Source organism: Heptranchias perlo, chromosome 13 (genome assembly GCF_035084215.1).
Source record: "Heptranchias perlo isolate sHepPer1 chromosome 13, sHepPer1.hap1, whole genome shotgun sequence".
NCBI lineage: Eukaryota > Metazoa > Chordata > Chondrichthyes > Hexanchiformes > Hexanchidae > Heptranchias > Heptranchias perlo.
In genome coordinates, this window is record NC_090337.1 from 42,862,673 (window position 1) to 42,878,099 (window position 15,427).

Below are 15,427 nucleotides of genomic sequence, written 5' to 3' on the forward strand. Positions count from 1 at the left end.
TAATTTAGTATTTAAATAGAGCATCTTGCATTAACTTAATAAATGGTGATATGAAGACAATAATCCATTATCCTTTTAGCAGTTTAGCGCCACTGTGGAAGCATCATGCAAGCACTTGATCTTTCCCTGCCAACTGATATATACAACACCCCATTCTGGTTAAGTTGTTTTGAAGGGAGTCACTGCCAGAAGAGACCAGCATTGGCACAAGGCTTGAAACACACACAGAAATAAGATACAACATTCGTAGAAGACCGAGGGACAGATGAGAAAGGTGCTTTTATGTGGAAGTTTAACTACATTCAAAGACCATAGTTACAGCAGGTGATCTAATATTATTTTGCAGTATTTAGCTACTTGACAGTGACTGACTTACCTCACTCTCTATGTCCATGTCTACTTCTAGCAGGAGTCACTGGTTAAAGACCAGGATTGGAACCCCTGAATTTCCACTTAAACTGCCACATGCAAAATCAATTATGCCAAAGTTCTACTGAAAACTAGAGCTGAGGTGGGGGGTGGTGAAAAGGGAGCTTTTGAGGGCTACATTTTCCCCACTGGCAAATACAGCCTGGAGCTCACAGAAGCTCCTTTCTCTACCACTCCACACCATCCACCTCCTCCCACCCAGAAGGAAAAAATATATAGAAGCAGGAGAAACAGGGATACAAATACAACAGATATGTAAAGGAAGCCATATTCTCTGACTTACTGTATGAAACACAGGATAGTTATATATAGATCTAATATATATATATATATATATATATATATTAGATCTATATATAAAGGAAAGTGGTCTCAGGATTCCAAAGGAATGACACTAGTAGGGGACATTGTCAACATAATGTTATGTGACAGATTGAAAACAATGTGGCACCTCCTATTACGTAACATCCCAAACGGTACCCTGATTAAATCCAAGGTACTTGTGTTTCAAAGTAAGCAGCGATTGCGGTAACATAGGAAACATCAGTAGAGGTTGGTAATGCTGTAAATCAACATTAGGAATCTTAATTTGCAAGACAAACATTTAAGGACTGGTGCATACAAAATATGTAAAGTAATGTAGAAATTAGAGAGTCCAATCAAGAAATCCAAATGAGTACCCAAAGAGAAAACCCTCAACAATGAAGAGTGAAGGCAGGCAACCAACGCCAAATGCCACTGGGTGAAAATAGCAGAAAGGCCAGAAGAGAAATTCAAATGAGCCAACTGTTTTGATAGCTGCTTAGGCCAGCAAGTATGCATCTGCCAAGTGATAGTGCTACCCACCCCTCTCCCCACCCCACCCCAACAAGTTCCCAGCCATCTCCAAATCCCTCGTCTGTTGAGCAATTTCCACACCCTACCCCGATTCCAATATCCCCCACTGAACAAAATTTAGTACACCTTCATTACGATAGAATCCCAGAAGCAGTGGAATTGCTAGTATTTGAGCAAAATGAGCAAAGAAAAGATTTGCAACCCTTATCTAATAACCAAGTACCCACACCTCTTTCTCCCCTCCCCTCCTGAACAGTGAGTTGTGGATTACAGTGAACTTCCCTACTGGCTTAAATTTCCATTCATTCACCACTGGCAGCATTAGCCAGTACATGACAAGCCCAACAAGAGGGGATGCAATTCTAGATTTAATCCTGGGAAATGAAGATGGGCAAGTGGGTGAAGCGACAGTGGGTGACCATATTGGGGATAGTGACCACAATTCAGTTAGTTTTAGCATTATTATGGAAAAGGACAGAGTTAAATCAGGAGTAAACGTTTTAAATCGGGGGAAGGCAAATTTTACAGAACTAAGAGGTGATTTGGCAGAAGTGGACTGGACACAACTACTTGAAAAGAAATCAGTGGCAAGCCAGTGGGAGGCAATAAAAAGTGAAATTCTACAGGTACAATGCCGACATGTCCCCTCAAAGAAAAAGGGTGGCACTGCCAAATTTAGAGCCCCCTGGTTGTCTAGAAGTATATGGGGCAAGATAAAGCAGAAAAAGAAAGCTTATGACTGTCACAGAAAACTAAATACTGCAGAAAGCCTAGAGGAGTATAGAAAGTACAGGGATGATGTAAAAAAGGAAATAAGGAAAGCAAAGAGAGGGCATGAAAAAATATTAGCTAGAAAGATTAAAGAAAACCCAAAGATGTTTTATCAGTACATTAAGAACAAGAGGATAGCTAAGGAAAAGGTGGGACCTATCAGGGATGATAAGGGTAACTTGTGTGTAGAAGCAGAGGATGTGGGTAGGGTTCTAAATTAATATTTTGTCTCCATATTCACAAAGGAAAGGGATGATCCGGATGTAGTAGTCAAAGAGGAGAGTTGTGAAATATTGGATTAGGTAAACATAACGAGAGGAAGTACTAGAGGGACTGGAATCCTTGAAAGTTGATAAGTCACCAGGGCCGGATGGATTGTTTCCTAGGCTATTGAAGGAAGCCAGGGAGGAAATAGCAGTTGCTCTGAGAATCATTTTCCAATCCTCACTAGATACAAAGGAGGTACCGGAGGACTGGAAGACTGCAAACGTAGTACCATTGTTTAAAAAGGGTACGAGAGAAAGGCCAATTATAGGCCGATCAGTCTTACCTCGGTGGTGGGCAAACTATTAGAATCAATATTGAGACATAGATAAACTGTCACTTGGAAAGACATGGTTTAATCAGAGATAGTCAGCATGGATTTGTTCAGGGAAGGTTATGCCTTACAAATCTGATTGAACTCTGAGGAAGTGACCAGGAGGATTGATGAGGGTAGTGCAGTGGATGTTGTCTACATGGATTTTAGTAAGGCATTTGACAAGGTCCCACATGGCAGACTGGTCAGAAAGGTAAAAGCCCATGGGATACAGGGAAAAGTGGCAAATTGGATCCAAAATTGGCTCAGTAACAGGAAACAAAGGGTAAAAGTCGATGGATGTCTTTGCAAATGGAAATCCGTTTCCAGTGGTGTGCCACAGGGCTGAGTGTTGGGTCCCTTGCTGATAGTGGTATATATTATTGATTTGGACTTGAATGTAGGAGGCATGATTGGCAAATTTGCAGACAACACAAAAACTGGCCGTTTGGTTGATAGTGAAGAGGATAGCTGTACACTCCAAGAAGATATCAATGGTGGAGTGGGTAGAAAAGTGGCAAATGGAGTTCAACCCAGAGAAGTGTGAGGTAATGCACTTAGGGAGAGCAAAAAGTAGAAGGGAATATGCAGTAAACAGGAATAAATTGAGAGGGGTAGAGGAAGTGAGACACCTTGGAGTGCATGTGCACAGGTCCCTGAAGGTGGCAGTACAGGTAGATAAGGTTGTGAAGAAGGCATACAGGATGCTCTCTGTTATTAGCAGAGGTATAGAATACAAAAGCAGGTATGTATGTAATGATGGAACTGTGTAAAATGCTGGCAAGGCCACAGCTGGAGTATTGTGTGCAGTTCTGGTCATCATATTACAGGAAGGATGTAATGCTCTGGAGAGAGTGCAGAGAAGAGTTACAAGAATGTTGCCAGGTCTTGAAAATTGCAGCTACGAGGAGAGATTGGATAGGCTGGGGTTGTTTTTGGATTTTGGATTTTGAGAAGGTTTTTGATAAGGTCCTACACTAGAGGTTAGAGTGCAAAATTAAAGCACATGGGATTGGGGGGAATATACTTGCATGGATTGAGAATTGGTTGACAGATAGGAAACAGAGAGTAAGAATAAACGGGTCTTTTTCCAGGTGGCAGGCAGTGACTAGTGGGGTACCACAGGGATCAGTGCTTGGGCCCCAGCTATTCACAATATATATCAACGATTTGGATAAGGGAACTAAATGTAACATTTCCAAGTTTGCAGGCGACACAAAGCTGGGGTGGAATGTGAACTGTGAGAAGGATGCAAAGAGGCTCCAATGGGATTTAGACAAGTTGAGTGGGTAAGAACATGGCAGATGCAGTATAAGGTGGATAAATGTGAGGTTATCCATTTTGGTTGTTAAAAACAGAAAGGCAGATTATCTGAATGGTGATAGATTGGGAAAAGGGGAGGTGCAACGAGACCTGGGTGTCCTTGTACACCAGTCGCTGAAAGCGAGCATTCAGGTGCAGCAAGTAGTTAGGAAGGTGAATGGTATGTTGGCCTTCATTGCAAGAGGATTTGAGTACAGGAGCAGGGATGTCTTACTGCAGTTATACAGGAGGGCCTTGGTGAGGCCACATCTGGAGTAATGTGTGCAGTTTTGGTCTCCTTATCTGAAGGAGGATATTCTTACCATGGAGGGAGTGCAACGAAGGTTTACCAGACTGATTCCTGGGATGGGCAGGACTGACGTACGAGGAGATTGGGTCGACTAGGCCTATATTCACTAGAATTTAGATGAATGAGAGGTGATCTCATCGAAACATATAAAATTCTAACGGGACTAGACAGACTTAATGCAGGGAGGATGTTCCCGATGGCTGGGGAGTCCAGAACCAGGGGTCACAGTCTCAGGATATGTCATTTAGAACCGAGATAAGGAGAAATTTCTTCAGAGGGTGGTGAACCTGTGGAATTCTCTACCACAGAAGGCAGTGGAGGCCAAGTCATTAGATGTATTCAAGAAGGAGATAGATATATTAATGCTAAAGGGATCAAGGGATATGGGGAAAAAGTGGGAACAGGGTACTGAGTTAGACGATCAGCCATCATTTTGAATGGCGGAGCAGGCCCAAAGGGCCGAATGGCCTACTCTTGCTCCTATTTTCTATATTTTCCTTGGAGCCGAGGAGACTGAGGGGAGACTTGATTGAGGTGTACAAAATTATAAGGGGCCTAGATAGAGTCGACAGGAAGTACTTGTTTCCCCTAGCGGACATAGATTTAAGCTGATTGGCGGAAGGATTAGAGGGGACATGAGGAAAAACTTTACCACCCAGAGGGTGGTGGGTGTATGGAATTCGCTGCCCGAATTGGTGGTAGAGGCAAGGACCCACAACTCTTTTTAAAAGTACCTGGACCTGCACCTAAAGTGCTGTAAGCTGCAGGGCTCTGGACCGTGCGCTGGAAGGTGGGATTAGAATGGGCACCTGGGTGTTCTTCGAGCCGCCGCGGACACGATGGGCCAAATGGCCCCCTTCTGTGCTGTATCTTTTCTATGGTTCTAACCCATGCACTGGCTGACAATTGCTTCCCTCCAACCTCCCATTGGCTGCAGTTCCACCCAACAGGCTATCCCTACCCTGCTTCATATCCCATTTTACAGTATTCCACCCCCCACCCAACCATCTATATTCCATCCACAGCACCTTCCTTGAGCTGGCTGAATTTTCCATCCAGGGAATGATGACATGATAACCGTTGATTGCATGTTTGGCAACCTAATCATTTGTAGGTCAAAAGGGAATAAACTTTTTTAGCAATTCCTTCACAGATTGACAACCCTGCAGTGAAATGCTTTGAAATTAATTTTTAATATAAAGAACTATTCAGCTATCTACAGTACATTAAAACATAGTATTTACTCTGCAAGCAAAAATACAAAATATACAGTATCAGAATTTAAAGAATGCATATGAACAAAGTTATGCAAAAGGAATAAAATCCCAAAGAGAAGATTAGAAACTGAATTTCATCCTTAAGGTAGAGAGGGTTTACACTACCATTTTATACTGGAATGAACTCCATAAAGATAGTAGTATAAAAGGCTGCAGAAATTTTTTAAAAAGTTTAAAAAAAAATCAGACTATTAAAAAAGTTGATGCTGCTTCTCTCAGCTGGACTCAAGCTGTGCTGATTACTTCAGGAAGCGCTTGAAGACCAATGAGTTTAGGGTTGGCTGCAACACTCTTTGTTGTATTGTGGGTCTTGTAGATTCCAACCAACCTATCAGCAATTTCAAACATATTGTTCCTCAAAGAAATGATGATGAACTGAGCATTCTTCGTCTGTTCCTAAGGAAAGAAACAGTAAACTGTCAAGATAGACATTTGCTAAAAGACTACAGACACCGAATCGGGGGTGCACAAAATGCATTTGCTTTTGATCAGCCAAGCGCCTGACATGCACAGAAGCCAAATAATTGAGATTCATGTAAGTAGTTTGTTTGCTCAACATGGAGTTCAGTCTCCCTTTAGGGACACACCCACTTAACCCAAGCTCAGAGAACTTACTTGCAGGCTGACAAAGGCATTGCCAAGTGTGTACAGGAGAATTGCACTGGAGTTTAACCAGCTTAAACTGTGCAGCTTACCATCAGAGAGCACTGATAAGTTTCCCACTGCTGGCAAAGCTAGGACCAGTTAGTGCTTTAACTTACAGCCGTTATCTGGAGCAGACAACTCTACCTACCACTCCAGGTTTCATCAATGAGCGAGGGTGGCTAGTCAATTAACAGCCTGAAATGCAGCAAATTACCAAGCAGATTCTAATTCTGTTATAGTGAATCGCATGATCAGTGTGCAAGAACAGGACACTCCCCCTATTAGCAACCAATGTTTCCATTAAATACAGCAGACAGGAGACAGACCTAGAGTCCTTTTACCCAACATTGTACCATACTGCAATCCTCAGAAGAGCGCCCCATTGCACCAATGTGGATTCTTCCATTTTTCGTAACAGTTTATACTTGGAACTAAGCGAGATTGCAACTTGTGCTAAAATTATTGCCAATTTCATGCTGTTGCCCCATGGTCCTGGAACTGGGCTATAACTACTTAAACTAATTTTAGAGGACATATCCAGCAGGCAGAAGATTGATCTCATTAGCCTGGCTGAATTTACATAGATCAGAGTGGAGGAAAAGGTTTTTTCACCAGTTTCCAAAAGTAACAAATTTTAGCTCCCCCAATTATGTCAGTATACGGCACTGTAAACAGCTCGCATTACCATCTCTTCCCTGAGATTTCAATTAATGTGCATCACACATTTTTTCTGATTTTTATCGAGGCCATTTTTATATAAAGAAAACAGAACTTGGGCTTTAATATACCCAATGGCTTTATTTTACAATATGGGTACTTGTTACACAGCGTGTGTGTCAATGTTGGATCTGGGAAGATGCAGTCTGTCTGATGCTGACATGGATATAGATGTGTTGCTAAACTATCAATATTCTTTTGCAACTTCCATTGGTCCTCAATTATTTACTAAGGCAATAGAGAAGGTACAGCAGATTCACTAGAATGCTGCCTGGTATGATGAAATGCAAATACTAAGACAAAAGTGAAAAATTGGGGCGTTTTCATTAAAACAGAGAAGATTATGAGGTGGTCTGATAGAGGTGCTTAAAATTAATTACAAAGTGATGGGGCAGAGTAGACAGAAACAGACTGGGATTAAGGGGTCTAAATGCCAGAGATTTTTTTTTAAACACAGGTGGTTGTGAGCCTGTGGAATGTACTACCAAAGTTAGTGGTTGAAGTAGAAACCATGTCAACATTTAAAAATAGATTAGATTGGTGGTTGAAGGAAAGGTGGGAACATGACTACTGCTCACATTTAGGATAAACACCAATATAAACTGGTTGGGCTAAATGGCCTGTTTTTGTGCTGTTATGGAGATAGAAATTACATTGCCTACTTCAGCCCATATGCTTCTGAAACCCTCCAATGACCTCCATAAAATTCATCTCATCTAAAACTCAGCTCCCCGTATACTATTCCACTCACTCATAACTCCTCCCATGCCCTACATTGGCTGTCCCCCCCCCATCCCCAACATCCTACACTCACCCTGTCTGCTCTTAGGTGGACGTAAAAGATCCCATGGCATTATTTGATGAGCAGGGCAGTTCCCCTCAGTGTCCTGCCCAACATTTATCCCTTAACCAAACAGACGATCTGGTCATTTATTTCATTGCTGTTTGTGGGACCTTGCAGGGTGCAAATTGGCTGCTGCATTTCCTATAATACAACACTTTAAAAAGAAACTACTTAATTGGCTATAAAATGCTTTGGGATGTTGCGAGGTTGTGAAAGGTGCTATATAAATGCAAGCTTGTTCATTTCTTTTCCTTCCCCATTACTATATGGAGAATGATTAAGAAAATGCTCTATTATAAAAGCCAGCACTAGCAACATTGTTGCATTTCTATTATATAGTACTAGCACAGTCATAACAGAAGTTCAGAGATTTTTCTAAGCAGCCTCAAACACAAAATTTAACTGAAACTATATTGTAAACTACATCTAGTATAATTTCTCACTTGATCTGTTGAATTTTAACTATTAGTTCTTATTGGCTATGAATCACTTTTGCCACTGTTCTTATGGAATGCATTTTCTCGGTTTAATCTTTTATACACACGCTTGTTTCCACTGTATACTTACATAGATATAATGAGCAACAATTGAAACATTTCTGAAATCCAACGCCGCATCAATCTCATCCATAAAGTACAAAGGAGTAGGTTTGTAATGGTGAAGTGCAAAAACCAGAGCCAGAGAACTAAGAGTCTTCTCTCCACCAGAAAGATTGAAAATTTTTTTCCAACTTTTCTTTGGCGGACGTACACTAGAAAATAATTTTAACATAATTAAAGCTGCTATAGAAATTTTTTTTTTCTCAAATCCAAACCTATTCAGTTTTAGTTAGCACTGGTAATCATTTCAGTTCTAGTTAGCACTGGTAATCATTTCAGTTCTATGCAAGTCTGGTTTTGATAAAGCAAGTGATTTGATGTGGCTAAAATTGCCAAAAATCAAGGAGCAGTTAGTTGTGTGGGAAATGACAAAAAAAATCAGTGACAGTTTCAGTAAGTTTTGCAACTAATGGGTGCAACATCCCGTGACAAATCCCACAATTTTCACCTTTCAGAGTTAGTTTCTCAACTCACTGGCATTTTAATTTTAGTCAGCAGCCTGCTTTAAAGTGCCAATATCTACTTTCTGCCTATCTTACATTGAAGGAAGTTTCCAGCAGGTTGCCAAAGCAGCCATCTTACAATTAGTACTGGTATGCAGCTCCATTCTGCTCACCAGTATTGAAGGGTCAGTGAGCACAGCAGATCGACGAGTGCTTGTTGACTGTAAAACTAGCAGTTACAGTTCAGAGATAGGTTAGCTGAGGGACAAAATGTGAATAAATCTCCCCTGTGGCTTTAAGATCCTGCTTAAAAAAAATGATAATCGGTCACCCTGGTGAGCAATTATTTTCTTTGGGGTGGGGGGGGCGGAAAGAGAAAAGAGAGAGGGTGGTGTTCAGTCTTGAAACTGATCAAGGTTCAGATGTCATTAGGCTCCACAAAGCAGTTACATCAACTGTATACACTTGTTTAAAAAAAGTCAAGTTTCCCTACCTGAACATAATTCCTTCAGAGAAGGGATCCAGACTGTCAACCAACTCTAGCTCAGCATCTCCACCCAGTGTAAGCATTTGGTAATTCTCCTTCAACTTATTGGTGATCATATTAAAGCCAGCCATGAATTCATTAAGACGCTGTTTCCTCAGGTCTTCAAAGGCACGTCTGAATTTATCCCGTTCATCAGTAATTTCATCCAGCTCTGCCACACGCCGTAGGTATAGTTCTTCCTGAAGACAAATACCACATTGTGCATGACAATCTATAGGTCTCTCATACAAGAACGGTTCAAATTTAACCACTGAAAAAGAAATCACTGCAATACTATCAAAAATTGTAAAACTTACTTTCTTTTTATATTCTGTGATAGAACCCAAGTTTGGCTTCATTTCCAAACATTTAGCCTCTAGTAGTGCAATCTGATTATTGGTCACATCTGGATTTTTGATTTCCTTAAGATCCTCCTCACTCAATTTTGGAAGTTCATCTGCTGTTTTGTCAATAGGGTGTAAAGAAAGTTTGGATACCTACGATCAAATTACAGAAAGTTTTAAAATACAATGAAATATAAATCCCATTTTAGTTTACATTTACTTCTGTATTTGTCCCAAAAATAAAAGTCAAATATTTCCACATGGCAGTTATTTCATTGTAATAAAAATCTGCTCAGTCATTTTAAAATAAGCAGCAATAGAAAAAAAAAAATCTACCCTCCATGCTTAATGCTATACAATCTGTTTCAGCTAGGAGAGTTGATTTCATAGCTGACAATGATACTATAGAGTTAGGAGGGTTGAGCAGAACAACTTTTTATTTAAAATAAGATTTCCCCCCCTCGAATTGCAATACTTTAGTATCTCAGTCAAATAATTAAAAGTAGTCAAATTAAGCACGGTAGTTTTACTAGGGAAGGTTAGGGTGTGATTTTTAAAAAAAAAATCAGCATCTTACACTGAACACCATTTGATATCTCACCAAATTGAACATTTTTCAAGCGTGAGCCTTGACAGTAAGTGTTGGCAGGGTCTTCACTGCAGGGAGCTGTACAGCCGAACCCAAACTTGTCCTCACCAGATATTCCCCCCACCCCCCACACATGGATAGTTGGATCCAATTAAGAAAAGGAATTCTAGGCACTTTCCCTATCTCCCTTTTAACCCAGGGTGCAGAGAACACCCTGCCAGCAGCCCCAGCTGAAATCAGCAAAGTTAGCACAGACCATAGATTGAACCTGGGCTTTTCCTAGTCTGTATGGCTCAGCTACTCACTGGATAAACTCTGTGAGCCATTAGGGGAGCTTAACTATTCTGAAAGAATTTGTTGTTTGTTCACCCTTACTTCTTTTTGCCAGAATTTGATCTTTGATTGGTGTTCTGCAATGTGCCCATCTATCTGTTCCAACTTTAGTCGTATATTCAGAGTTTCTTTTTGAAGTGCCTGTTGTTCTTCCTGAATTGCTTTCAGCTCTTGAAGTAAACAATTATGTTCCTCTGTCACCGTTATTAATGATTTCTATGCAAAGTAGCAAAGGGAAATGTTAAATATGACACAAAAGGATCTTTTACATCTCACAGGATATCAGTTCATTATTTCAGTCTCACTACTGATCATGCTCATTTACCTCTTGGGTCATCAACAACTTAAATTCAACCCATATAAAAAGCTGAAGATGGGACTTTCATTAGCTAGAAAGCTAATCCGAACTGGTCATACTGAACAGCTGGGAAAAGCACAAATCCTGGACACATCTTTAGGATATATATTGAAGTACATGTTTCTCCTAATAACTGTCTTGGATACATACGCCCTACTCCTAATTCTATATCTTCTTTTAGATTTAGTCAACTACATTTCCCCACCACCCAAGAAGGGTAATGAAAAAAACACATTCCTAAACAAGATGATTTTGTACAGTCCCACAAGATATGTAGCCGTATGCCTTCCATTTCCTTAGCACGCACCATTACTCTGGTGTCCCATTTTATGCTGCTGGTGGTATTCAAATAAGCCTGATGTATAATTTAGAGTTGAATAAAATGGACTTGGATACAATGTGCCAGTCAGGCATTAAGTCACACAGCTGAAGACCTGCATACATAGCCCTTTTTAGGGAAAGCAAATTCTACTGATCACCTTAATCCTAATAAAACAAAATATCAGCAAGAACAACATTATTCTCAACTCCCATAGCTTGAAAAACGAAGACTCGCAGTCAACATATGGGTTCCTGTTATGCTAAATGTAGATTCTGTGGATAAAACCACTTAATTTCCCATAATTTCCAATCATAATATTTGCTTTTACAATCCTAGGGACTCTACTTAAAATGGTGATAATTTTGTTATTATACTTCATTCCAGCCAGATGTTTCACTTGCAAGGCATAGACACGAATAGCTGTCATCATACGACAAGCCATGCAGTAAAGGAAGGATGTTGATTTATATAGCACCTTTCACGCCCATAGTATGTTATAAAGCATTTTGCAGCCAATGAAGTACTTCTTTTGTAGAAGTGTAGTCACAGTTGTAATGTACGCAAAGCAAGGTCCCACAAACAGCAATGAGATACATGACCAGATAATCTGTTTTAATGATGCTGGTTGAGGCATTAAATATTGGCTAGGACACTGGGAGAACTCCCTTGTTCTTTGAATAGTGCCACCTGAGGGGGCAGACGGAGCCTCAGTTTAACATCTCATCTGAAAGTTGGCACTTCCAACAATGCAGCAGTCCCTCAGTACTGCACTGAGGTGTCAACCTGGATTATTGTGCTCAAGTCTCTGGAGTGGAGCTTGAACTCTCGACCTTCAGCCAAGATAGGACCTGTATCCTTCACAAACCATACAATACTAATCTGGAAGTGTTACATTAGGAAGTGGATTTAACATTTGACCTGTTCTGAAAGATTGCATCTAGGACTGATGAATTAGAAGCTCTCTCCAACCAATTAATCCAGGTTGTCACCTTTGGTAAAACAATGGTTATTCCAGATGGCTGCTTTACAGGTGTTGCCTAATTTTTGTCTAAAACAGCTGTATTTCTGATCAAATGAGCTTCCACTCTTCTGGGAACCCACCTAAACAATAAGAGAGACATCCCCGATTCCTTGTTCACTGATTCTGTTAAGCTGACACAAAATGCAACTCAATGCTTCTTGGATAGCACAGTTTGAAGGATGGCATTGTTGGAAAAGCCCAACAAGCTTCACAAATTGTTACATCTGGTCACTCTTGACCCAAACCAATGATGATGTGGAGATGCCGGTGATGGACTGGGGTTGACAATTGTAAACAATTTTACAACACCAAGTTATAGTCCAGCAATTTTATTTTAAATTCACAAGCTTTCGGAGGCTACCTCGTTCACCTGAGGAAGGAGGTAGCCTCCGAAAGCTTGTGAATTTAAAATAAAATTGCTGGACTATAACTTGGTGTTGTAAAATTGTTTACAATTGTCAAACCAATGATAAGAGAGTTGAGTGGGGCTTCGATTGGCTTAACAATGGTTGATCAATGAGGAATTTACTGCTTTTAAGGTCTAGTTTGCTTTCAATGCTTATTTATACTTACAGTATAAAACACAAAGGGCAATAAAATTTCTTGTAAGACTTAGATTAATTACTGGAATGAACAATGAGGAAGTTAACTGAAAAATGCTAACTTTAACTTTTTTTTTCTAGAGGCAGAATTCCAGAACAAGCTCACAGGATGGGTGAGACTACAGGAGCTGAAGGACTACTGTATGGACTTATGCCACATTATTCTTGTACACAGCATTCTCTAACCTTAAGACAATTATTCACAATTTTATAAATCATGACTTCTTCAAAAAAAAAGGTTGCTGCAATGCTACCACTTGCACACAAGTATAACCTGTTTGCAGTTTTAATTTCAAAGTAGCAATCCTCACACTGTTGAGATATCAGTTCAATACTTTATCAGATGCCCTACAAGGGTGTTCAACTGTTCAAACTGGGCGGGGGGGGGGGGGGGGGGGGTTGTAAATATATGTATCAAAACCAGTGAACAAGCTGCATATAATGAGAAATATGAGCTCCGTACACAAAAAAGAACCCACCGCCCCAAAATACACATTTAACCAAGATTTCCTCATACACAAATTCCAACCCCTTCTCATTCTCCTCCCTCCTTCACCCCCACCCAAGCTTGAAAGAGCTTGAGCTCTTTAAAGAACTAATAGAAATTACAACATGAAAACAAGCCATTTGGCCTGCCCTGTTTGTCTCCCCACAAGGAGTAGTGCTAAATCCATGTTTCTGCCCTGTTCCAATATCCCATTACTCCAGTTTCCTTCAACCGCCTATCTAACCTGATCTTAAGTGCTAACATGGTTTCTGCTTCAATGATCCCCAATGCATTCCACAGCCTCACAGCCTGTGTAAAAACATTTCTCCTACTCTGCCCTTAATCTCTTTCATTTAACTTCTATGTCCCTGTGTTCTAGATCCCCCAATCATTGGAAACAGCCTATTTCTATCCATGGTCTCATCCTTACATAATTTTAAATACTTCTATCAAATCATCTCATAATCTCCATTGTTGTAATGAAAATTGCCCTATTATTCTACGAGTCTTTCTTTGTACTGGTATTTCTGCTTATCAGGCGACATCTGCGTTGTACCATCTCGATTGCCTCAATATCCTTTGTATAGTGTGCAGCACAAAACTGCACACAGTAGTCCAACTGCGGTCTTACAAAAGGTTTTATACAGCTTCACCATTACATCTGGACTTCTTTAAATTCTATACTCCTTGCCATTAAACTCAGTTTTCCATTAGCTTTTTCTTACTCCCATACCCACTTGAGGTGTTGCTGTTAATGTCTTGCAAACCGGAACCCTCAAATTTCTCTGCTGTTCCATATCGATATTGGATAGGATAAAAATAAAGGAGGTACTTAAAAGATCGGCAGTACTCAAAGTAGAAAAGTCACCCGGTCCAGATGGGATGCATCCGAGGTTACTGAGGGAAGTATGGGTGGAAATTGTAGTGGCTTTGGCCACAATCTTCCAATCCTCCTTAGATGTGGGGACGGTGCCAGAGGACTGGAGGATTGCAAATGTTACACCCCTGTTCAAAAAGGGGGAGAGTGATGAACCCAGTAATTACAGGCCTGTCAGCCTAACGTTGGTGGTGGGGTAATTTTTAGCGACAATAATCAGGGACAAAATTAATTGGCACTTGGAAAAGTACGGGCTAATAAATGAACGTCAGCATGGATCTGTTAAAGGAAAATAGTGTTGGTTAATTTGATTGAGTTCTTTGATGAAGTGATGGAGAGGGTTGATGAGGGTAGTGTGCTTGATGTTGTGTATATGGACTTATAAAAGGTATTTGATAAAGTACCTCATAATAGACTTGTTAGCAAAATTATAGCTCATGGGATTAAAGGGACAGAGGCAGTGTGGATACAAAATTGGCTACAGGACAGAGAGTAGTGGTGAACGGTTGTTTTTCAGACTTGGGGGGGGGGGGGGGGGGTGGGGGGCGGTGGCAGTATACAGTGGTGTTCCCCAGGGTATTAGGACCACTGCTCTTTGATATATTAATTACCTGACCTGCATTTGGGTATAGTGTGTATAATTTCAAAGTCTGCAGAGGACATGAAACTCGGAAATGTAGTCAACAATGTAGAGGATAGTAACAGATTTCAGGAAGACATACACGGACTGGTAAAATAGGCAGACAGAAAAGTGTGAAGTGATACATTTTCGTAGGAAGAATGAAGAGGGGCAATATAAACTAAATGGTACAATATTAAAGGGAGTGCAGGAACAGAAAGACCCAGGATTGGGGGTGGTGGTATATGTGCACAAATCTTTGAAGGTGGCAGGATAAGTAGAGAAGGATGTTAAGATATGAGATCCTGGGCTTTATTAAGAGAGGCATAGAGTACAAAAGCAAGGAAGTTATGCTAAACTTTTATAAAACAATGGTTAGGCCGCAGCTGGAGCATTGCATTCAATTCTGGGCATCACACTTTAGGAAGAATGTCAAGGCCTTAGAGGGAGTGCAGAACAGATTTATTACCAAAGAAGAGGGACTTCAATTATGTGGACAGACTGGAGAAGCTGGGGTTGTTCTCCTTAGAACAGAGAAGATTAAGGAGAGATTTGACAGAGGTGTTCAAAATCATAAAATGGTTACAGCACAGGAGGC

The 15,427-nt window shown here is 40.5% G+C and overlaps 1 protein-coding gene across 3 annotated transcripts in view; it reads right to left on the bottom strand.

Moving 5' to 3' along the window:
* Positions 1-5,409: 5,409 nt before the first annotated feature.
* smc4 (structural maintenance of chromosomes 4) overlaps positions 5,410-15,427 on the bottom strand; it is a 78,855-nt gene continuing 68,837 nt past the window's right edge. For all 3 annotated transcript variants that reach the window (XM_067995375.1, XM_067995376.1, XM_067995374.1), the window contains exons 20-24: positions 10,586-10,759; positions 9,595-9,774; positions 9,245-9,477; positions 8,277-8,460; positions 5,410-5,899 (exon numbers count right to left, since the gene is read on the bottom strand). In XM_067995375.1, the coding sequence (XP_067851476.1) occupies positions 5,729-5,899; positions 8,277-8,460; positions 9,245-9,477; positions 9,595-9,774; positions 10,586-10,759 (942 nt within the window). In that variant the 3' untranslated portion in view covers positions 5,410-5,728. The remainder of the gene's footprint in view (positions 5,900-8,276; positions 8,461-9,244; positions 9,478-9,594; positions 9,775-10,585; positions 10,760-15,427) is intronic.